Raw genomic sequence first — 21,650 nt, 5'->3', positions numbered from 1 at the left:
TCAGCAGGGTGGTGCTGAGCCCGGGGCTCACCTTGCCGGCAGGTCGGGCCCATGTACCCGTGGAGGCAGTGGCACTGCCCGTTCCGGGCGCTGCACTGGGAGCTGCGGGGGGCACAGGCGCAGCCGAGCGCGCAGTCGGGGCCGTACTTGTTCGCTGGGCACTCTGCGGGGACAGTGGTGCTCAGGCTGCAGCAGGCTCAGCCGGGTCCTGCTGACCCAAATGGCACCGAGGTTCCCCACCAAGCCACGCACAGGGCTTGCCACGGTGGCCCCATGAAACACAAGGCAGAGAGCTCTTTGCCTCAACCTCCTCCCAGCCTGCTCCCAAGTTCTGGTGATTAGGGACAACAGCACATCCCAAGCCCAGTGGGGTGCTCCTGCTGCACTGGATCGTCAGCCTTTTGACTTTTAGGTGAGTTAATGCAAGGGGACTGCAGGCTGGGGGCATATTTGAGTTCAAATCTGGCTATAAATAGAGGCTGAAGGGGTGAATACCTTTGTTCAGATGCCATCTTACTTTCCACGAGGATGCACACCAAATAGAAAGGGCTCTTCCATGAGACTTCAGCTCCAACAAGAGTCTGCTTGCATCCATCTTAGGCCTGTCCTTCTGTCTGCTGTCAATGCCCCCAATGCATTTTCCCCCCTCTCACCTTCCCAAGCTGCAGATAACCTCACCTGAGCCGCACTTTGGGCCAGTTTTCCCCGGGGGACAGAGGCAGCGCCCCGTGGCTGGGTCGCAGGTCACATTCCCTACGCAGTCGCAGAGCTGCCGGCATCCTTCCCCGTACGTTCCTTCCTCGCAGCCTGGTTGGGGAGAGGAGATGGGGCAGGGACGTGCTGCCCGCCTGCGCCAGGGGCTGCTGCCCGTGGGGGGGGGGGGGGGGGGGAGGGGGGGGGGTGCGCGGCGGGCACTCGGTACCTGCCTGGCAGCGCTGGCCGCGCACACCCGCGGGGCAGCGGCAGCGGCCGGTGGCGGGGTCGCAGGCAGCGCCGTGCTCGCAGTCGCAGCGCTGCTGGCAGCCGGCCCCGTGGAAACCCGGGGGACAACCTGGGGGTAGGGGCGAGAGCTCGTTAGTGAGCACAGGCACGGGCTCAGCTGTAGCTGGCCTCTGCAGCAAAGCCTTTGGATGGAAGCAGTGAGCTTTTCTCCTTGCGATGCGCAGACTTGCTCGGGTGGCCGGCACGCAGGCTGCGCGGTGCTGAGCGTTCCCAGCTGAGCAGCACCCTGCAGCCCGCGGCCTCAGAAGTGGGGTTCCTTGGGAGCACTCCGGGAGGGCTCGCTGTGAACACAAGGAGAGGGAGGAAAGGAAAGGCAGCGCAAATCCACCCCCACCTTCACCCCACCGTCCTGCTCTCCAGACCACCCTCAGAAACCACCTTGGTGAAGCCGCAGGTGATGCCCCTGCTGCATCAGATCCCCCCGCCGCAGCTCACCGTGCTCGCAGAGGGGCCCATAGTGTCCCGGGGGGCAGCGGCAGGCGCCCGTCGTGGGGTCGCAGGTGGCGTTGTGCCGGCAGGAGCAGTGCAGCTGGCAGTCAGCACCGTACCTTCCCGGCGGGCACGCTGCAGGGGGCACCGGGGCGGCTCAGAGGGGCCAGCAGGCACAACGAGCCAGCACGAGGTGCTGAGCCAGCTCAGCGCTTCCTTGCTGGCACAGGACAATGCCTGTAGAGCTGGGTTACCTAATTCACAGGATTTCCCGGTCCATCCGAGCCCGCAGGAGCAGGACCCATCGGTGGCATTGCACAGCCCCCCGTTTTGGCAGGAGCAGGTCTGCTGGCAGCCCTCCCCGTAGCGCTGCTCCTGGCAGCCTGTGGGAGCAAGGGACGGCAGTGGGCACACGGGCAGCAGTGCCCAGTGGGAGGCAGAGGTGTCGGGGCAAGGAAATGGGTTCCTGCTTGGGATTTTTTCCCCCTGCAGCTCACATTTACCTTGCTCACAAGTGGGACCGACTCTTCCCGGCGGGCAAAGGCAGTCTCCGGTGACGTGGTGGCAGGTGGCACCTTCCCCACAGACACACGCGTGCACGCAGTCTTTGCCGTAGCGGCCAGCGGGACAGGCTGCCAGGAGGAAGACCTTTACCTGCCTTCATCAAACCCATGGGCTATGTTTGCAGGCCAAAAGGGAAACACTTGGCCGTGGTGCACGAGCAGAGCAGGGGGGCAGCCGGGGGAGGCAGGAGGGTTTTCAGGCCCTGGGGCTCGTGCACAGGGGGACTGGCAGGGCAGGGAAAGAGCTTTTACATTTCCTTCTGCTGGAGAAGCAGAGCGGTGGCAATACGCAGCTAGCACGAAGCAGAAACCTGATGTGCCATGCCTTTCACATTGAAGCAATCATTTTGACACAAAACAGATGGAGTAAGAAAATGTTTCCATGGCTAAGACAGACAGCAAATGAGATCAGCTGCGCTCCCACAGCACCGCGCACACGAAGCAGCCTCTGTGCTGGAGCACTGCTGGCCGTGTGGGGTGAGACAAGGAGCTTTTCTCCTGCAGGTGGGCCAGTGCAGGAGTACCACTGTACCACTATTCGCCCCCTGCTGAGGCAGCCCCTGGGGCCTCCCATTCCCCCCGGGCACTCACCGATGCTGCAGTCGGCGCCGACGTAGCCCGGCGGGCAGTGGCACGTCCCCGCGGTGCGCTCACACCGGGCCCCGTTCTGGCACTCGCACGGCCGCTCGCAGCTGGGCCCGTACCAGCCCGCAGGGCACTCTGCACAACAAGAGAAACGTTCGCACCGCTGCCTGGCAGGGCGAGAGCAAAGCCCAGGCGCTACAAGAAATGCACCGCAAGGGGATGTGCAGGCACGGTGGCTGCTCCTGTGGGGCAGGACACAAAGCTGACCCAGCAAAGCACCTCGGAGCAGCCCTGGGGCAACTGTGGCCAGCCCCACAGGGACCCCACGAAGCATGGGGCAGGACGCAGAGGCCTCACCCAGCTGGCAGGCCGGCCCGTGGTAGCCCGGGGCGCAGACGCAAGCGCCGGTGACGGGGTGGCAGTCCTGGGTGGCTCCCGCGCACTGGCAGCTCTGGCTGCAGCTCTCCCCGAAGGTGCCGGGCGGGCAGGCTGCGAGAGAGAGGACAGCAAGGCAACACAGGCACAGTTAGCGCCCCACCTGCTCCGAGAGGCTTGGGCTTTTCTTTTTTCTGTTTTTAAAGCCATGATTTAAACAGCCTCCCATGGCAGTGGAGGTTTTCTGCCACACGGAAAGAAAAGGGAGGTGGTGCTCAGCATGCAAAGGGCTCCTTGATTCCAGGAATTGAGGTGTTAGGTGCCTTTTGCAACACCAGCCCTACCTACCCTGGTCGTATTCCTGCAACCCTCCATCCCACCACACAAAGACATCGCAAACACACCCCCGTCTCCCAGTGAGGAATGTGCTTACATGCTTCCGTCTCTTCCAGACTTGCTTGTACCCACAGGAGCCCATTCTAATACTGATTTATCGCTAATCCTCTGGACAAATACATGGCTCTGATTTCCCGCTTGGCTCCTTGTACTTCGCTAAATTCTGTGGGCACATGCCCAGCTGACAAAATGTGAGTTGCTCTTTGGCAAAGCTCACTGGTGGTGGTTTTTTTTCCTTTTTTTTTAAAATTATTTTAAGTATCAATTGCGCGACCTGTCATGCTCCCCAAGCCCATCAGAAGTTCGCTCCCTTCCTACGTTTCTCGCATCCGGCTCCTGTGAATCCCGGCGGGCAGGCACAGCGGCCGCTGACATGGTCGCAGGGCGCTCCTGGGGGGCAGGCGCAGCGGCCGGCACAGCTCTTCCCGAAGGACCCAGGCAGGCAGGCTGCGGGGACACGGGGGGATGCCAGGCTCACAACTGGACCGCGAGTTAATGCCTGGAAGCATCAGCTCAGAGGCCCCAGTGCAAAATTTAATTAAAGGCTTGGTGTGATGCAGTGCTGGCCTGCTGAGAAATGCCCGAGACCATTTCCTCCTCAATAAAGGAGTCAGGATGCTGTGTGCTGACGGGCGAAGAAGCTCCTCTCTGTGCCAGGAGCTGGGGTTGCTGTGGGTGCTCGGGGTGTGGGGGGCGATGCCGCTCTCACCTTTCTCGCAGCGCCGGCCCCTCCATCCGTGGGGACAGTCACAAGCGCCCGTGATGTGATGGCACGGCACCTTGTCCCCACAGTCACAGCGCTCCTCACAGTGGGCCCCGAACAGCCCCTCCGGACAAGCTTGGCGATGCAAACACAGGAGAGACGGCAAGTCAGGCACCAAGAAGGGGCGACGTGGGCATCAGCACGGCACGGCCAGCAGGATGCACCCACGGGAGGGAAGTCTTGAGCAAAGCAAACTGCTTTTTGTGCAGTCTTAGGCCTAAATCAGTGTGAAAGTCTCTTTTTAACCACGCCAAATGTTTGGGAAGTGTTATGGCTAGCACTGTTTAGGGACGGTTGGGTGCCAGCCATATATTGTTAATCACAGCTGCGATCGTTTGGTTTTGCTGCTGCTTCTGTCGTCACAGGAGGACCCGGTGCCTAAAGCAGCTGCAGAACAGAGCATCTGCAGTACCAGCGCCATCCAGAAGTCAGCACTACAGGTGCAAAAATCTGCACACTCGGTTTTCACTTCTGTTTCATGAATGAATACAAAAAAAAAAAAAAAAAAAAAAAAGTAATTCCCCGTACAACTGTCAAAACTGACCGCTTGTCCCTGCCAGGGCTGAGTTTGCATAGGTGGCTGTGGGGAGTGGGTCTGCATGGCACATGGCAGGCATTTGCATGGTCACGCGTTTTGAAATGTGGCTCATTAGGAGGCCAAAGAGAGGATTTGAGCTTTTTTTTAAAAAAAAATCATATAATTGGGAATGGGCTTTTTTATTCATTTGTATCTGAAATAAAGTCTAAAAGTATGACCGAATGCAAACTCGGTGCCCACCCCAAACCGTGGCACCCTCCCAAGTTATGGCACCCACCACAAACACTGACACGCACCCCAAAACCCCAACACCGACCCCAAAACCCCAACATCCTCCCCACAAGCCCTCTGGGGAGTGCAGAACCCCAGGCCTCAGGCCTGCCCCTCGCAGCACCCCGGGTCCCAGCCCCCTCGCCGCAGCCCCCAGTGCTCCCCCTGCAGCCCCCACTCACGGCTCTCGCAGGCGGTGCCGGTCCAGCCGGCGGGGCAGAGGCAGTGCCCGCGGTGGTCGCAGAGCCCCCCGTGCTGGCAGGCGCAGCGCTGCCCGCAGCCGGCCCCGTGCCGCCCCTCGGCGCAGGCTGGGAGAGAGCACAGGGCAGAGCCGTCATCCTGTGCACGTTGTCCCTTCAAAACCAGTCCCAACGGGACCGGCTGGTGGTGGAACCCATCCCTTGGTGCTGCTGGTTGTGTCCTTACCCAGCTCGCAGGCCAGCCCGGTCCAGCCCGCGGGGCAGGCGCAGTGCCCCGTGGCGGGGTCGCACGTCCCCCCGTTCTGGCACAGGCAGCGCTCGTGGCAGCGTGTCCCGTAGAAACCCTCCGGGCATGCTGAGGGGAAACCAAGGCAAAAACCCAAGTCAGAAAGCAGCTCCGAGTGCACGCCAAGGGCAAACCCCAGCCTCCAGCAGCCTTCCGAGTGGTAGGTGGGCATGAAATGAATGATGAGCCAGGAATTGAGCTAGCAGCCCATTTCTAGCTAGCACCCCGAGTCTGCCTAGCTCCCCGTGTGAAGCCATTTGGTATTTTAACTTGTTCAGGTAGGAGGCATTGAAGGCAGGGGCCTAGGTGGAAACGGGGCTGAAAAACCCCCAAACCTGAAGCCAAACCCCAAACACACCCTTCTTCCCCCAAACCAGCGCCTGGTAATCGAACGCAGGAGGAAGTCTGTGGCTAGAGGTAAGAGCTGTAATTAAACCAGACTGGGCACCGCTGGAAAAAACAGCCCACGCTGCAAGGCCGGGGCTCGGCCTCCAAACCCCGTGCTTCCAGTGCCGTGGTGGTGCTGGGAGCTGTGCTCCTCGTCCCGCGGGAGGCTCGCAGCCGGGGGTTTTGTTGTGGCCTGCCCTGCTGCAATTAGTGCGAGCTGGGAGGTCCCAAAGGGGGACGTGCTGCAGCACTGCCGGCCGTGCTCTGGAGCAGGTAAGGGGAGGAAGAAGGCATGTTTTGGGAACTGTGCTCCTGTTTCTGGGGAGTTTCCTTAAAGACAAAGCTGGTGTAAAAACCTCTTAGTAACACTGAATTTAAACACCCCACTGGTCTGCCTGATCTCTCAGAGACGTCTTATCTGGGGTGGAGGCAAACACAGGGCCCACAAACCGCTGGGCGAGCTCAGCAGCCATGAGAGTTGCTCAGGTGGTGCTGAGCGGAAGAACCTCATCTTCCAGACCTTGATAGTGCTGGTACTTGGCAGCAAAAAAAAGCCCTTTAAACACATGAATAGCTGCTCTCGCGCACAATTTCACTGAGCCCTGCCTGAAGGCATTGCTGACAGGGCGATGTCCAGCACACTGGGTGAAGGCAACCTCTTGGCTTCTGTCTTGTGAATGCATCAATAAGGTTATGGTCTTGCTTGCAATCTTGCATTATCTGTCTCTATTTTTTGTAGCTGCTACTCCTCTGAAAGCTCCAGCCCGCGCAGAGAAATGGCACTTTTATCACCCGCGGGCAGGGCGGGGAGGTGGCCCCAGGCGCGTTACCTTGCTGGCACGTGGGGCCCGTCCACCCAGCTGCGCACAGGCACCGGCCGCTGACGTGGTCGCAGGTGGCGTTGTTGGAGCAGCTGCACGGCTGGCTGCAGTCCTCACCGTACCTGTCCTCCTGGCAGGCTTCAGGGGATCAGAAGTAGGCACAAGAGTTAATACCGGTATGAATTACGGCGTCAAGGCTCCTACTATGATCCCACTTGTCCAGGAGAAGAACCAGAGACCGACTGACCAAAACAGGCCCTGGCTGCGTTGGGCCGCTTGTGTGGCTGAGTTTTATGGTGTTACACGGAGAAATAACGTGTGTGGCTGACGTTCAAACAGCCAAACACACGTGGGCACTGTGGTTATCCTTAACGTTACCACATTTATCTGCTAGGACACCGTTCTGCTGGGTGCCCAAGGCATCGCCACGTTCAGCAGCAATGTGCTCAGCCCCCCAGACAGGGGACATCCACTAAAAGAGCCCCCCAAGGATCTGCTTCAGGTAAACACCGGGTAACCCGGGCCCAAAGCACCCTTGAATTGTTTTAGTCTACAAAGCTTGGATAAAGTGTGTCTAACATTCTGAGATTTTTGGCATTCCCTCCCTGGATTCCTAACGGATGCGGCACAGGACATCGCCCGTGGTGGCACTCGGATATCTGGGAACATGTGAAAACAGCTGCAGGAGTGACAAGGGCTCCGCCAGCATCTCAGTGCCTCCCTCGGAGCCTGGGATAATGTGAAGTTATGTAGGGTACGGGATGGTGGGGGGCACGCTCTCCGTTTGGCAGGGCTATTCTTAGCGCAAAAATACAATCAAAAGGACACGAACTAGAACATGCCTCTGAGAGGGAAGCCAGCAGGGTGGCGGGGGGCTGCTATGTCTGCTGACAATCTCCTTCCTCCCTTGCAGAAAGATTTAAATGCAGTTCTTAATGCCCCGAGCACAAGCGACTGCATTAATTCTTCATGCCTGATGCGAGAGCAACAGCAAAGCTGCGTGCATCCCGCAAAAAAAACGCGTCCATTTTTTTTTTTTCCAGTTTTATTTTTGTTTTTCCCCTCTCATGTTTGGGTCATCAGTGCCAACATTTCACAAAAAAAATTGCAGAATATTCTGTGCAGTGAGAATTTCTTCCAGGGTGTTTATCTTTGGTTGTGTACGTTTGTCAGCAGTTTCAGCTAAACACATGCACATAGGAAATGCGTGTGCACAAGCACACACACGCACACGTATTTGTAGCTGAGGCAGCTGGCGAGGCCATGCACACTGCGGTCTGCACAGCTCAGGCTCCTCTCTGACATTGCTCTGGGTGAGGAGCAAAGCCAGTTCCTGCTGACGGACACCCTGAACCTACTGCTGGAGAGCTGCATCACTGCACTTATGCTTTTTGATCCAAATACTTCTGTGCCACACAGAATTAACTTCCACACAGAGACAAAGAGCTGACCCTCTGCTCTCTGTGCCCTACCAGTGCAGGGGATGGCCAGGGCTCCATGTGCAGGGCCATGGGGACACCTACTGTGGCTGTATGACACTTACTGTGGCTGTATGACACTTACTGTGGCTGTATGACACTTACTGTGGCCGCAGCGGGGACCGGCCCAGCCGGGAGGGCAGCGGCACTGCCCCGTGACGTGGTCACAGCTGGCTCCATTCAGGCATTCACAGGCTTCCCGACACTCGATGCCATAAAATCCATCTGGGCAGGCTGTGGAAAACACAAGAGAAAAGTCCCAGAACATCTCCATGCAGAAGTCCAGCACCAGGAGAGCTCCTGATGAAGTGTAGTGTACCAAGGCCTGGTGTGCAACACGTGCATGCATGCAGGCAGCCGTGCACACTCTCTTTGTCTACGTTTGGTCAGTCTTTTTTCCTTTTTTTTTTTTTTTTTTTTCCCCAGACCTTTTCCCTTCAGAATTAAAAGCGAAGACTTAGCAGCTTGTGGGCATGCAGCCATCCCCGTCACCACCCTGCTGGATCCCCTGTGCTGTGAGGGGGTCCCAGGAGGATCGCAGCCCCTCGGCGAGGGGACCAGGGGCTGTGGGAGCCTCCAGCAGCTCGTGGCCCCCAGGGCGGGTACGTACGGTGCTCGCAGAAGGTCCCCCGCCAGCCCGAGCTGCACGTGCACGCCCCGCTGACGTGGTCGCACGCAGCCCCGTGCTCGCACTGACACCGGTGTCGGCAGCTGGCCCCGAACCATCCTTCTGGGCACCCTAGGAAGCAAAAGCAAACGGCATTGAGGAGCCCAGGAGCTGTGCTAAGCAGGGAGCTCAGGCTGGGAACGGGACAACAGGCTCTGGCCACTGATTTTCTGTAATCAGGGGGCTCCTCACAGCCGTGTACCCACAGCACCCAGCCACCCACCGGCACAGCACCACGGAGAGCCACGAGGACTGCCCCTCTGTGCCCAAAAGCCTCCCGCAGCACCCACCCTACACCTCCCCAAAATGCCAAAAACCCAAACCCGTGCCCCATGCCCTGGGCCGGGCAGCTCGCCGGCCACACTCACGCTTCTCGCAGCGGACACCGGTGTACCCAGCGTCGCAGGCGCAGCGCCCCGTCACCGCGTCGCAGCTCCCGTCGCTGCTGCTGCAGTTGCAGGCGTTGGCGCAGCCGGGGCCCCAGCGACCCCCGTCACAGGCTGCAACGGGAGGAGCACGGCCTCAGCGCCACCCCTTGTGCAGCCCCTCGGTGGGCAAGGGCACGGGAACAGCTCTTCTTCCCCCTCAGGGTTTTATCCCATTGCTTAAAACAGAAGGCAGAAGGGCTAATGAAGGGCTAACGGGGCTGTGGGTCTGCAGCAGATGCTGCGGGGACCGAGGGAGTGATGCTGCACGAGTGTGGGATTGCCGTGGTTGATCCTTGGTGTCCCCTACAAGCGATGCGCGGTGAGCAGAGGGCACCGTACCTCTCTGGCAGTCGTGGCCCGTCCAGCCGGGCGCGCAGCTGCACGTCCCCGTCACAGGATGGCAATGTCCCTCGTTCCCGCAGCTGCAGCTCAGCTGGCAGGCAGGGCCATACCAGCCGGGCGGACACACTGCCAAGGCAGAGACGCGAACCACAAACCTGCTGTGAGCCTGGGGCACGGCACTCGCTGCCACCAACCAGCACCGTGACCCCAGCACCCAGCACCACGACCCCAGCACTCACCATCCTGGCAGCGGCTGCCGGTGAAGCCCGGAGGACACACGCACGTTCCCGTGGCGGGGTCACAGCTGCCGTTGTTGGCACACTCGGGACACAGCTCCTGGCAGCCGAGGCCCCAGCGGCCTTCGGGGCAGGCTGGAGCAGAGGCAGAGGGAGCACGGGCGGCTCAGCACCTGCACCAAGCAGTGCAGGCAGGGCGAGAGCTGCCAGCTGGAGGCAGGAGCCGTGCCGGCTTCCTCCACCCAGCAGCGCGGCAGGACCACGGTGTGGTCCGAGCACCCCGAGGGCACGTCAGGAGAGATGCTGCTAAACAAGGGGCTGCAAAGCCCCGGGGCAGGGGGCTGGGACCTACAGCAGAGGGGTAAGGGTGAAACGGCCGGTTTCTTGTGCCCGGCGGTGGGTTCCCTGTCTTGTTCGTGCCCAGGCTTTATGCAACGGCCGCGCTTTTGTTTGGGAGCACATGGCTAGGAGTAGGGACAACACTGTCCCGTTTGTTTTATAAACGGCATGGGAGTCCTCAGTAAGCGCTGGTCTGACCTCACGCCAGGGTTCTCATGTCAGTTTTGGATTCGCATCTACTGCTGGGGAGCTACAACTGCTCCTTGCTAGGAAATGGTGTTTCTGGCCAAGAGCCCTCAGAGCCGTTGTCACAGTGCTAGCGAGCATGCTGCTCGCGCTTCCAAGAGCCGCCTTCAGCTGCGCAGGAGACTCAAACTGCTAGAACTGATAAAGGCAGGGCAGGACGCCTCGTCTCAGTGCTGCAGGGCCTGGAGTCAGCTCAGACTGCATGGTGAGCGCCGTGCACACGTGCTTTTATTGCTCAGTCGAACTATTACAAGCAGGACATCCATACAGGACTAATAACTTCCAGCTGCTGTAATGCTATATAAGAGCGTAAAAGTTTTTAATTTAAGATTCTCTCGTTTTCCAGCAGTTGAAGGATAATTTGGTGAAGGCAATTAAAAAATCCACAACTGTAAAGAACGATTCCTTGCCTATGTTAAGGACTGCAACAACTGAAAATATCTTTGTCTTTTTTATTGCACTTTGTTTGCTTCCTTGCTTGTGCTCCCTTCAGCTCCAATAACAGAGCTAAACTGAGGCTATTGTTTAAGACTTACCATCAAAAGTTGCTTTTTTTTCTAAATTTCCATGGAGGTGGTCCTAACCGCATTGGATGTTTTTAAAACGAATTTTACCAGAATAAAAATAACAGCCCTACATAATAATAACAGCCATAATAATAATAATAGCCCTGTCACCTCCTCACCTTGGGCACAGTCGTGTCCTGTCCAGCCCGCAGAGCACACGCACTCCCCGGTGGCGCGGTCGCAGGGCGCCCCGTTGCAGGAGCAGGGCAGCAGGCAGCCAGCTCCGAACCTACCTTCCGGACACTCTGCATTGAAAACAGCAGTGGGAGAACCGTGGGTTACTGAGGTGTGGTTGTGGAGGGAACATTCACAGGCAGACAGCGGTCAGAAGCCCTGGGTGCTGCGAGAGGTCCGCTCCCCAGCCCCTGACCGAGGCTCTGCCAACCAGCCCGGCGTGGCAGGGACACTGGTGAAAAGCAGTAAAGAAGGAGCATCCTCACCCAGGGGAGGAGTAAGCACTTTTCCTTCTCGCTGCTCCCAGTGCTAGAGTGATGCTGCTGGCAGGAGAAAGCTCTGTTTGCTTTCTGTGCCCAGTGATACAGTCAGCAGCTAAACGCACGCAGGCTGAGGGTCTCAGGCCCAGAGATGCTGAAAACCTAGCTGAGCCCCCCCCCCCCCCCCCGAAGCATTCCATGCTTGCAGTCCTTTTCGCTTTCTGAAGCCAATGTTTCAAAAGGTTCTGGCAGATACAAATGCACCAGCATTCATAATTAATGGAGGAAAAAGCACACTAGCTTGTAAATTTCAAGTGACACAGTGGAGTTTTTGTTATTCCTGCTCTGTGCTAATTGATGGCAGATGTTTGTCTTCACCCTTTAATCATTTCCAGATCCGAACAACAGCCAAAAGCCTACTATTTCTATACAAATATTTGTGTTATTTCCTGTGACTCCCCCCTACAGGCTCAAGCTCCTTTCTTATTCTTTTTAAAAATATCCCTGGCCGAACACGCCAAGCCCCGGCGAGCTGCGGCTGCGCGGGCACCAAGCGTCCCGCCACGTGGAGGACCTGGACCGGGGGCTTCCCGGGCTGCCGCAGGGCCACCAGCATCTCCCCTCCTTCCTCTGGCCATGCTCTGCAGAGGGAAAGCCTGTCTATGGAAGGGGTGACATTAATGGTCGCAAGGGGAGGATTCACCTGCAGCACCATCGCTGTGCCTGCGCTGCGTTGCACACCAGGCTCTGCAGCAACGCCAACGAGCCCAGAAGAAGGAGGGTCAAGACCATCCCTGCCTTCACCAGGGCCAGGCAGATTGGGCAGCACGGCTCCTGCTCCCCGTCCCTCCCCATTGTGCATTTGGCTGCCCAGTGCTTCATTTCTGCCACTTCTTTTCTTAAATCAGAAGCTAAGCTACCCCATTCCTCAGTGCGAGGACGTTAGGGAGGGGGAGCAGACTGCAGGCATGGGGCTCAGAGCTGCGGCTTCGCAAAAGAAACTATTTGCCGTCATTTGCTTTGAAGAAAGAACAGAGAACCAAGATTGATATTACCAGAAGTAAAACTTGTTTTGTTTCCTCGGAACTGCTCGTGACAATCCGCAGCTTTTGCTCTGACCAACAGAAGAGCTATGTTCTATCAGCTATGGTGTTGTGCAAGATAATCACATGCTAGTAACTTAATTAGGCTAATAGTTATAATTTCTGGGTTGGGTGTGGATGGAATGTTTGGGCAAATGTAAGTCAGTGCAGAAACTCCTGGGATGCTCGGATCAAAATTCAGATGCCGAACACCAGCTCCTGGATGCAGCGAGTCTTCTCTGAGTGCAGCACGTCAGACACTGCAGAAGTCCAGCTTTGCACATTTTCGCTTGGATCCCACCAGCTGAAGTGTGATTGAGAAGGAAGGAACCTTATGAGATGGGAGCATGGTTTTCAGTGGCTGCTCACCTCCGAGGCTGGCACAAGCCATTATTTTCCAGGAACTGTGTTCGTGCTTTGTAATCATCACCTCAACTTTCACACCAATGACTCATTGCCTTTAGGTACACTCAAACACCTTCGCAGGAAGAAAGTCGAGCTCTCTGACAGCCCACCTATCTCCCAGGATCTTAAAAATCTGCTCCCTCAGTGCTGTACTGCATGCCCAGAGCTGTGTAGTTCAGTTATCACACTGCCAACTGGCCTTTACGTGAGGAGCAGAGAGCTGCTCTGGAGGGTTCATACAGAGGCAGAAGTTTAAATCCTAATATGAATGAAGAATAAAATTTTCTTTCACACTTGCAGATCAAATAGAACTTCAATACGGGATAGTGAACAGAACGGAAAATATGATACCATTCTCCTGGGGATTGATTGCCTGGAGGCAAAAAGACATCAAAGGGAGGAAAAAAGATAGCTAGATAACTATCACCTTCATCTGCAAAAGCAGAGATGCCCAAGTGGCAGGATAAAGTGAGACCTTGTTCTTTTCTGAATAAGGATCATTATGCCTGAGAATTCCTGTTTCCAAGCTCTTCAGAGATCACAGGGTTTTCATAAAGACCTGCGAGTGGCAGCTCTTGTGTCATCTGAAGCCATTTCAAATTTCCACTCACTAGATCTGGGCTAGGAGGTCTGAAAGCCGGGGAGGAAATGTAGAAGTCCTTTCATGTTGTTTTTGCAAAGGAACAGTTTGTGTGTGGGAGGAAGACTGGGTGTACACGGCTCCTCGGGAGCGTGCAGGCTGGGGAACCTCGGAGTGCTCCAGCAAGAAGCAGGAGCTTGGGACACTGGTGGCGTGAGAGATGAAACGCCTCCAGCTGTGCTTCTGGAAGTCACAAAACCTTCAGAGAAGGAAGGAAGAAGTAAACAGGAGCTAAGTGCTGGGCCCCTGCGGCAGTGTCCGTGTGTGATGGCACAGCAGCGACCACCCGATGCCAGGTGAGCATCGCTAGTCCAGCAGCAGCAACTCTGATCTCCTCCAAGCAGCATCACACAAAAAGAAGCTTACGTTTGCCTTGCAGGGCCTCCACTCTTCACGTGGCCTTACCTTGGTCGCAGTTGTCCCCATGGTAGCCCTGGGGACACTCCTTCCTGCACTCTCCGGTGACGTGGTCGCAGGGCACTTCTGGGGAGCAGCTGCATTTCTTCCTGCAGCCATCTCCGTAGTAGCCAGGGTCACATTCTGTTATCAAGGAGAGTGAAAAGAAAAGGTCTGGTATTAGAGGCTGGGAGAGGCAGGAGCACCGCGCAGCACCCTGCCGAGCCAGCAGCTGGGCACAGCTCCAGCACCTGCTTTTACTGCCAGGATCACTTCCCTCTGATAACAAGTTTTGCTCCTAATCGAAGCAGCAAGAGGCAAAAAGGTCTTAGGAGGACGGAAAGTGAGCTGAGCTTTTCCCCAAGGAAATCAGTTAGGGGAAAAGAGGCTGCGGGAGGAGGGAGGGGGATGATAGTGAGCGCTCCTGGACAACTCACCCTTCTCGCACCGCGTGCCGTGGTAGCCGGGCTTGCACCGACAGGAGCCGTCCCTCTTGTCGCAGTCCTGCGTGTTCTGCTGCACGCACTGGCACTCCTCGGAGCAGCCGGGGCCGAAAGCCCACTTGGGGCAAGCTGGGTAGGGAGGAGGAGGAGGACAGCAGGTGACACAGAAAGCCAAATATCACAGACAAGGGACAGAACCACTGCCACCAGCCAGCACTGACCCTTCCCAGGGAAGGAACCTAAAAGGGCTGTAATCTGAGAATAATATTCATCTCATAACGAAGGTAAGGACACGCATACCTAGATGGCAGTACCGTCCGTACAAGCCAGGATCGCACAGACAGGCGCCATAAATCCGATGGCAACGACCGCGGTTGGCACAGTTGCACTTTTTCCTGCATTGTTTCCCAAAAAATCCTTTAGGGCACCCTGGTAACGAATAAAGAGAGATTTTCTGGGAGGATGAGGAAATGCGGGTCTGTCATTTTATGTCCATCAGAGCACAGGAAAAACACATAGCAAAACCAGAGCCGTATGCCATGAACTTAGGCAAAGTGTGCAGTGAGGGTGGAATTGCTTTCTGACCACAATGTGCCCGTGTCCCTGTGCAACAGGGAATGATAACGGTGATCAGATTCCCTGCATCAGCTCCAAATCAAGCCTGTCCCTGTGGCAGTACAGACTGTCTTACTCGCCTGCCCTTCTGCAGCCACCTGCGGTGTCCCTGGGGCACCTGTGGGTGCTGAGCCCGGCTGGGAACGGCAGCGCTGTGCTGGGCACCTGGCTGCAGGGCTCTGGGGAGCCAGCTCCGCCGTACGTGACCAAGTAAACCATGAGGCTGTTCCTATCGATAGGCAGCAGTGGTGTTTGCACTACTAAGGGAATACAAGGATTGCTCTTTCTCTTTCATGCTGAAGATCCTAATATTAGAAGCAGATGGCAGACGCTCCGTGTCAGCGGAAAGCTGCAGCCAGCGTCTGGCCAGGCAGCACAAGCCTTCCCCTGCGGCAGCAGCGTCAGGCTGAAGAGCAGCAAGTGCCACCCTGGGACATCACATCACTTCTTCGCTGCTGCTGTTAATATTACCTGCCTGTTCTTTCCCTGTACTCCTCAATCACCTCCTTCCTACAGAGAGAAGAGGTCTGGGTACCTCCAGCACTTATTTATAGTCTGCCTCGGTCTCCTCCTTCAATAATAGTTTCCATATGCTCCGAACCATTTGTCTGCAGCCACTTTGTCTGAATCCCTTATTGTCTCACTGCTTCTGTGTTTTTAGATTGTGACCACCAGATTTTAACGCTTTGGGAGAGAGAAACATCGAGCAGGGATGGAGCAGGGATACATTGGGGTCCCTCAGACACTGGGATGATCCAATGATGCTTTCAGCCAGCAGCTCCAAAGGGACCAACACAAGGCTCTGTGGAAAACCTCCCAAGGCCCCAGAGAAGCCCAGCAGGAACATCTAACAGGAGCAGAGATGGCTGGGCACCCGCTCACCAAATCTCAGCAAAGGTGCTACTGACATGTGGAGAGAAGGACACACAGAGCCCCGCTGTCCCCCCCTCTGCCCGGGCTCTTACCGTCCTCGCAGCGGGGCCCGGCCACGCCGGGTGGGCAGCGGCAGGCGCCCGTGCTGGGCTCGCAGGTGCCCCCGTTCTGGCAGCGGCAGGCCTGGCTGCAGCTCCTCCCGAAGGTGCCGGCCGGGCAGGCTGGGGACGGATGGCAGAGGTCAGCGGGACGCGGAGCTGCTCCCGTGCCGCCGGAGCAGGGCAGCAAGGGGCTACGGGCTCGCAGGCGGGGAGCAGGCCCAGCTGTTTTTGGCAGCAAGCGTTTTGCCTTCTTGGGGCAAAAGAGCAAAGAGCAAATGAACTGAGGACATTGGATTTTCAGTTCCTTACTTTGGTTGCAGACATAACCTACCAGCAGACCTTATCTGGGCCACTAGAAAAGCAGGTTAATTCTTTCTCAAGCACAAGAAGGCTTCTACTTATGGCAGAACTTTATGGGAAGAGACACTGAAAGGGTTCTTATTAATACTGTAAATATTTTTTGCATATTTTGAATGCAAAGCCTAATACACTGGCAGTAGGTTTACATGCAGCTGGACACTAACTCAGATTTAACACCAAATATGCATATTTGCAGGTTTGACCCACAGACTAAAATGCCTTAGGGTCTATTTGGGAATGAGAAGTAGGAAACTGGGCGTTTTGGCTGGTGCCTGAAAGTCAGGCTTTGCCAAGATAAACACAGCAAATAAAAGCAAGAGAAGCAAAGGGCTCCAGTGCTGCATCTGACCAATTGGAGGTTGGTGCATTCTCCTCTTTTTCACCTCGATTTTGGCAGGCAGGGCTGGCAAGGCAGCCGGCCTGCCCCGCTGCAGTGTCACTCACTCTGGTTGCAGAGCAGCCCGCTCCAGCCGGCTGGGCAGTCGCAGCCGGTCCCCTCGGCATTGCACGTGCCCCCGTTTTGGCAGTCCTCGCATGTCAGGCTGCAGTCGGGGCCAAAGGTGTTCTCCAGGCAGACTGCAACAAGAGGAGCCGTGGTGAGACACCATCCCCAGGGCTGCTCCAGCAACGCAGGGAGTTTGGGCAGAGAAACCCCGACGCTACAGCCCCCAGCAAAGCTAACAGCATCTGTGCTGTGCACGGGGTCTGTGTGCACAGAAAGGGTACCTGATGTATGCTGCCGGTGTGCCCAGCACGTGTGGTTAATTCTGGAGGCTTACAAGCAAAAGTGTACCATTTACCACTGCTGTGAAATGCCCACCAAATTTTTCTGAAAGTGTGTGCTCTCCTCTTGCTTCCATCTCTTCCTCCTCTTCTTCATAATCCTCGTTAAAGAGCTGGGTGAATTCATCCCGCAGGATTGCGACGTGAGGGATCGGGCGGATAACGGGGTGCTGAGCATCCAGAGCTTCCACTGGGTCATCTATGGCTAGGGAAGCAGTCACGGAGATTACGAAATCAAGGGGTGGAAAGAGAAAAGAGCTCATCTGAGGGGTGGATAATGGGGCAGAACCTGTGTGATAAGACGGGAACCAGAAACATCTGTATGGGGTTGGTGCATCTGATTTAACTCTGCTGATCTCTACGTTGACACCTCTAAAATAGCAATCCGTTCCTTTCTTCCACTCAGACTTCTGCAGCTTGTTTGCTTGTTTTGGCTAGAACGTGGCACAGCCAGCTAAGTGAGGAACTTTGCTCCTAGCCTGGATGGGCAGCTCAGGGTAACTGGGACCGCTACCGCTCCATCACCTTTGCCCTGCAGGCTTTCTGGCCAGAGCCACTCAGCTTCCTTGCATTTTCAGATAAGTTAACCTTTCTCTAGAAAATTTAACAAGTCTGCCTGTCTAACAAAACTAAGCAATGCATTTCAGCTTGGTTCTCCTTTAGGAATTACTGTGTGTCAGCTACAGATACCAGCTCCCTTCCTTTGCAGGGCGACAAGCGTTAAAAGTCATGCAATCAAGCTAAGCACAGGCACTTGGAGCAGGGCTGGCACAGCTATAAAAGTGGGCAGGGCATGGCAAAGTAGGGCTGGCACTCTGCTGGGGTGGGGAGGCATGGGGGGTGCTGCTCCTCTAGGTGCAGGCATCACAAGCTCTGCCAGGAACAGGGAGCTGGGCAGTGCCTGGGGGTTCTTTGGAGAAGAGGATGGGTGCTGGGTGCCCTGCTGAGTGAGTTGGATGGCAGTGCGCTTGAGGGTGTGATAGGGAGGCCACCACTTAGAAAAAAAATCCTCTGTTTATTATCAGGAAAAACTGTAGAGGTGGATGGCTGGAAAGGGTTAGGTCCTTTGGTTAGTGTGGGGTCAGGACTGCAGGCTACAATAAATGTAGCTGTACCAAAATCCCTAGGCCTCTTTGAAAAGCTGTGTGTGGCACTGCTGAAACAGGCACGGTGCTGCTGGGGAACCTGCTGCTGCTGCTCACGAGTGCTGTGAGAGCAGCGAGTGTCTGCACGTGTGGGTCCTGTGCCCGATGGGGATGGGGTGCTGGCAGTCCGACATGCAGCACTTACAGATGCAGCCCCTTCGGTCTTCGTCCAGTTTGTATCCGATCCGGCAGCTGCACTGGAAAGACCCGAGCTGGTTCTGGCACGTGTGCTCGCACCCGCCGTTGTGTGAAGAGCACTCGTCCACATCTAGAAAACAAGGGGGTTGCTGTGTGTTTGCAGAGCAGTGAGCAGGCTGGCAGCATCCCCTTAGGGGCTACGTGAAGCCAGCTGACCCCAAACATTAAGGGAGGCTACCAAGTGACCAGGGAGCCCCCGGGGTTTCCAAATATTGAGCACTAAGCTTTAGCTCACTTCTCTGGGTAGTTGTGTAGAAGCAGGTGGATAAACTTGGCTTTCACCTGTGAAGTGTTATTGGAGAGCTTTCCTAAGGAAAAAACTCATTAGGAGGACATAAAAGCCCCAAATCCATTCTGCTGAGAAGGCTGCTCATCAGAGCCAACAGGATGACTGGGAGAAACTGGAAGAAATGCCTGGCTGTTCATGAGCAGGTAGGACAACTTCTTGTTCTCTTTATTACAAGATTGCATTCGTCACTGAGTTAGCTGGGTTTTATAAAGATGCTTTTTCTCACCTATATCTCTTCCATGGTGAAATTTTTGGTAAATGTTGGCTCCAATATTGAACAGACTGTAATTTCTGTGAATTGCTGATGCAGTCAGACCTGGAGCAACTCTCTCTGAGAGATTCTAATTTGAATCCAAAGGGGGTTCAAAAAGCCCCATGGCTATCCTACAGCTGTGCTGGCCTGGTATGGGGGTTAATTAGTGGAGTAGCCTTAACTCCTACCGAGGTGAGGAGGCTGACAGAACAGAGAAGCAAACCAGATCCCCTGCTGTGCGTGCACCTTGCCATGGTGCAGCGCCGAGGTGTGCAGTGCTGTCCCCGTGCTCGCAGGGCCCCACACCTCTGCTTACCTTCACAGCCACAGCCATCGGTGCTGAGCCGGTACCCAGCATGGCAGGCACACTCATAGCCTCCAGGGTAGTTGTAGCAGTCCTGGTGACAGCAGTGAGAACCACTGTCACACTCATTGATATCTAAATAAAAAGCAAAGGGTGCTGGGTGTTAGTATACACCCAGCTCTGCGGTGCTGACAGTAATTGTAAAAATCGCTCCGTGACTAGTTCTGGTGGATTTTTGCTGATCTGTCACAGGCTGAGCTAGGATTCGTGCTTTCCTCTTGAAACCAGTGAGCTTTGTGCTAACAGCCCCCTTCACAATGTGCTCCCCAGCCAAGGGGGCTCCTGAGGCCTGGGGGAAGCTACTGTGGCTGGCAGCCTGAGGCAGCTGGGTGCTCACAGGGAGGTGGTTCCAGAATCAGCAGGAACTGGCATTTGTTTTCTGATTTGCATGTTACAAACACGATATACAGAAAGCTGAGAGCTGTGTGCTTCCTCCCAGCTGCACAGGAACGTGCCCACCGGTGCAGGAGAGGTCTGGCTGGTGAGCACTGCAGTGAGTTTTGGGCTTGGTTATTTTCCCCCAAAGGAATGCTCAGAGTAATGCAATGTTGAGTGTATACATCCACTTCATGGCACTTAGAGCATAAGGTGGGTTTCACCCTAAGCCTCTCCTCTAACACAAGTTGTATAAGTGATGGGGCTGAGCTATGCTAGTGCCTTACATCGCTCACTTGGAAATTACACTGCTCACTTTAAGGTAATAAGCCAGACAACACACTTCATACATCACCCCTTCTAGATGTAGGCTTACAGGTTTCTGAGATGTGAGCCTCTGCATCTGCCAACACCTTCCTAGGTCTGTTCTAGCAGGAAAAGCTGATTAGCTCTGAGGTCAATAGCCACTGTCCCAGTACGTCTTAGTGAACCTCTTCAAGCTGAGCAGCATCTCATCTCCTTTTACTTGGTGTCTGCTTCTAGCCTCGTTAATCTGCTTGTTTTGTATATACATATAGCATCTAATCTGTGGGGATCCTCATTACTTGAGACACATTTGTAGTAACAGAAAATGCAATGTTTCCCTTGCCTTACCAGTGCATGTCTTCTGGTCCTCCTCAAGCTGGTAGCCAAAGTTACAGGTACAGACTGGGCCAGAGCTGGTGTGGTGGCATGCATGGGAACAGCCACCATTGCTGGCTTCGCAGCTGTTCACAATCTCCATTTCTATCCCTGGAAAAATGCACACTGGTTAGGATCCTGCAGTGTTTGCTGCGCTTGGTGCATGCTGGGCAATGCCTTCCAGCAGGCACCCACACGGAGCTTCACTTCTTCTCGAGCCCCTTGCGTGTGCCTTTTTGTGTTTGCAGTCCTGTTGAGGCCAACAAGCTGTAGCAGGGAAAGGATGAAAATAGCTCTGCACAGAGGCCACCACTGGGCCGGGAAGCCCAAATAATAAAAATAAACGGATGGATCCCAGGCAACGCCCCATGCGGCCTCTGCGGGCCTGACTTGTGGGGCAGGCTCTGGACAGGCCCTGAGATGAAGCAGACTGCAGACAAAGCTGCTTCCATTCCTGTCAAGCTGCAGAATGTGCTGCCAACCAAAAGTTGGCTCAGCCTTCTCTAGTACAGCGCTGTTCTGATGCCAGCTAGGAATGGGAGCAGCAGAATGCAGCAACTGCAGAAACCTCCAGATGCCTGCAGCTAGAGAAGCTAGCTAGGGACATGCCAGAAATGGCAGGCGCAAACATCAACAGCAGCCACGTATCTCAGTTTGGCAAAGCTTATGTAAACTCTGTAGTCCGGTTAATGAAGCCTTCTTAGACTAAAAGGAACTCGTACCATGGAGCTTTGATTCAGTCTTGAATCTCAGAAAAAGTTTCTGCCTACAAGAGCGTTTTTGGTGCACTCAGGCCCAAGAAGGATGAAAGAAGGGGAGCTTGATGTTCCCCAGTGGGTCTGTGCGTGTCAAAAACAAAAGATGTTCCATGGTGGAAAGTTTATCTTTCAGATTTCACAACATGAATTTATTCTTTGTTTTCCCCTTTCTTACTGATGCATACTAAACACCAAAGCCAGGCCTTTGCACAGGAGATACTAAAAAATGTGGGGGCGGGGGAACATTGCTCATACAAGAGGGCTACATTATGCTGCAGCTAAAGGAGAGGTATTGCCAAGGCCTGTGGCAGTCACAACTGTCCTTTCCCTTCTGGAGCAGCAGAACATGAGTGGGGCTTGCTTTTCTGCTGCCCAAAGTGACCCTCCAGGGCTAGCATCACCTACCTGGAAAGCCAAGACTTGAGCAGCAGTAACTGTTAGGCTTTTGGTCACCTGTGGGCCAGCTGGCTGAGGGCACCAAGGCTAATTGGTGAAAGAGGTAGCTAAGATTTATTAGGCATAGACCTGGCTTTCTAAT

At 55.4% G+C, this 21,650-nt stretch overlaps 1 protein-coding gene across 1 annotated transcript in view; it reads right to left on the bottom strand.

Moving 5' to 3' along the window:
• Positions 1-21,650, bottom strand: part of MEGF6 (multiple EGF like domains 6) — a 42,870-nt gene that overhangs the window by 1,992 nt on the left and 19,228 nt on the right. The window contains exons 6-33 of the mRNA XM_050714907.1: positions 20,328-20,465; positions 19,251-19,373; positions 18,340-18,462; positions 17,087-17,254; positions 16,711-16,842; positions 15,898-16,026; positions 14,618-14,746; positions 14,312-14,446; positions 13,884-14,018; positions 11,037-11,162; positions 9,770-9,901; positions 9,528-9,656; positions 9,129-9,260; positions 8,704-8,832; positions 8,199-8,327; positions 6,625-6,753; positions 5,348-5,476; positions 5,104-5,229; positions 4,060-4,188; positions 3,669-3,797; positions 2,937-3,068; positions 2,586-2,714; positions 1,935-2,063; positions 1,686-1,814; positions 1,438-1,566; positions 923-1,051; positions 679-807; positions 32-163 (exon numbers count right to left, since the gene is read on the bottom strand). Of these exons, the coding sequence (XP_050570864.1) occupies positions 32-163; positions 679-807; positions 923-1,051; positions 1,438-1,566; positions 1,686-1,814; positions 1,935-2,063; positions 2,586-2,714; positions 2,937-3,068; positions 3,669-3,797; positions 4,060-4,188; positions 5,104-5,229; positions 5,348-5,476; positions 6,625-6,753; positions 8,199-8,327; positions 8,704-8,832; positions 9,129-9,260; positions 9,528-9,656; positions 9,770-9,901; positions 11,037-11,162; positions 13,884-14,018; positions 14,312-14,446; positions 14,618-14,746; positions 15,898-16,026; positions 16,711-16,842; positions 17,087-17,254; positions 18,340-18,462; positions 19,251-19,373; positions 20,328-20,465 (3,669 nt within the window). The remainder of the gene's footprint in view (positions 1-31; positions 164-678; positions 808-922; positions 1,052-1,437; positions 1,567-1,685; positions 1,815-1,934; positions 2,064-2,585; positions 2,715-2,936; positions 3,069-3,668; positions 3,798-4,059; positions 4,189-5,103; positions 5,230-5,347; positions 5,477-6,624; positions 6,754-8,198; positions 8,328-8,703; positions 8,833-9,128; positions 9,261-9,527; positions 9,657-9,769; positions 9,902-11,036; positions 11,163-13,883; positions 14,019-14,311; positions 14,447-14,617; positions 14,747-15,897; positions 16,027-16,710; positions 16,843-17,086; positions 17,255-18,339; positions 18,463-19,250; positions 19,374-20,327; positions 20,466-21,650) is intronic.

Source organism: Cygnus atratus, chromosome 21 (genome assembly GCF_013377495.2).
Source record: "Cygnus atratus isolate AKBS03 ecotype Queensland, Australia chromosome 21, CAtr_DNAZoo_HiC_assembly, whole genome shotgun sequence".
NCBI lineage: Eukaryota > Metazoa > Chordata > Aves > Anseriformes > Anatidae > Cygnus > Cygnus atratus.
This window is presented reverse-complemented; position numbering and strand designations above follow the sequence as displayed.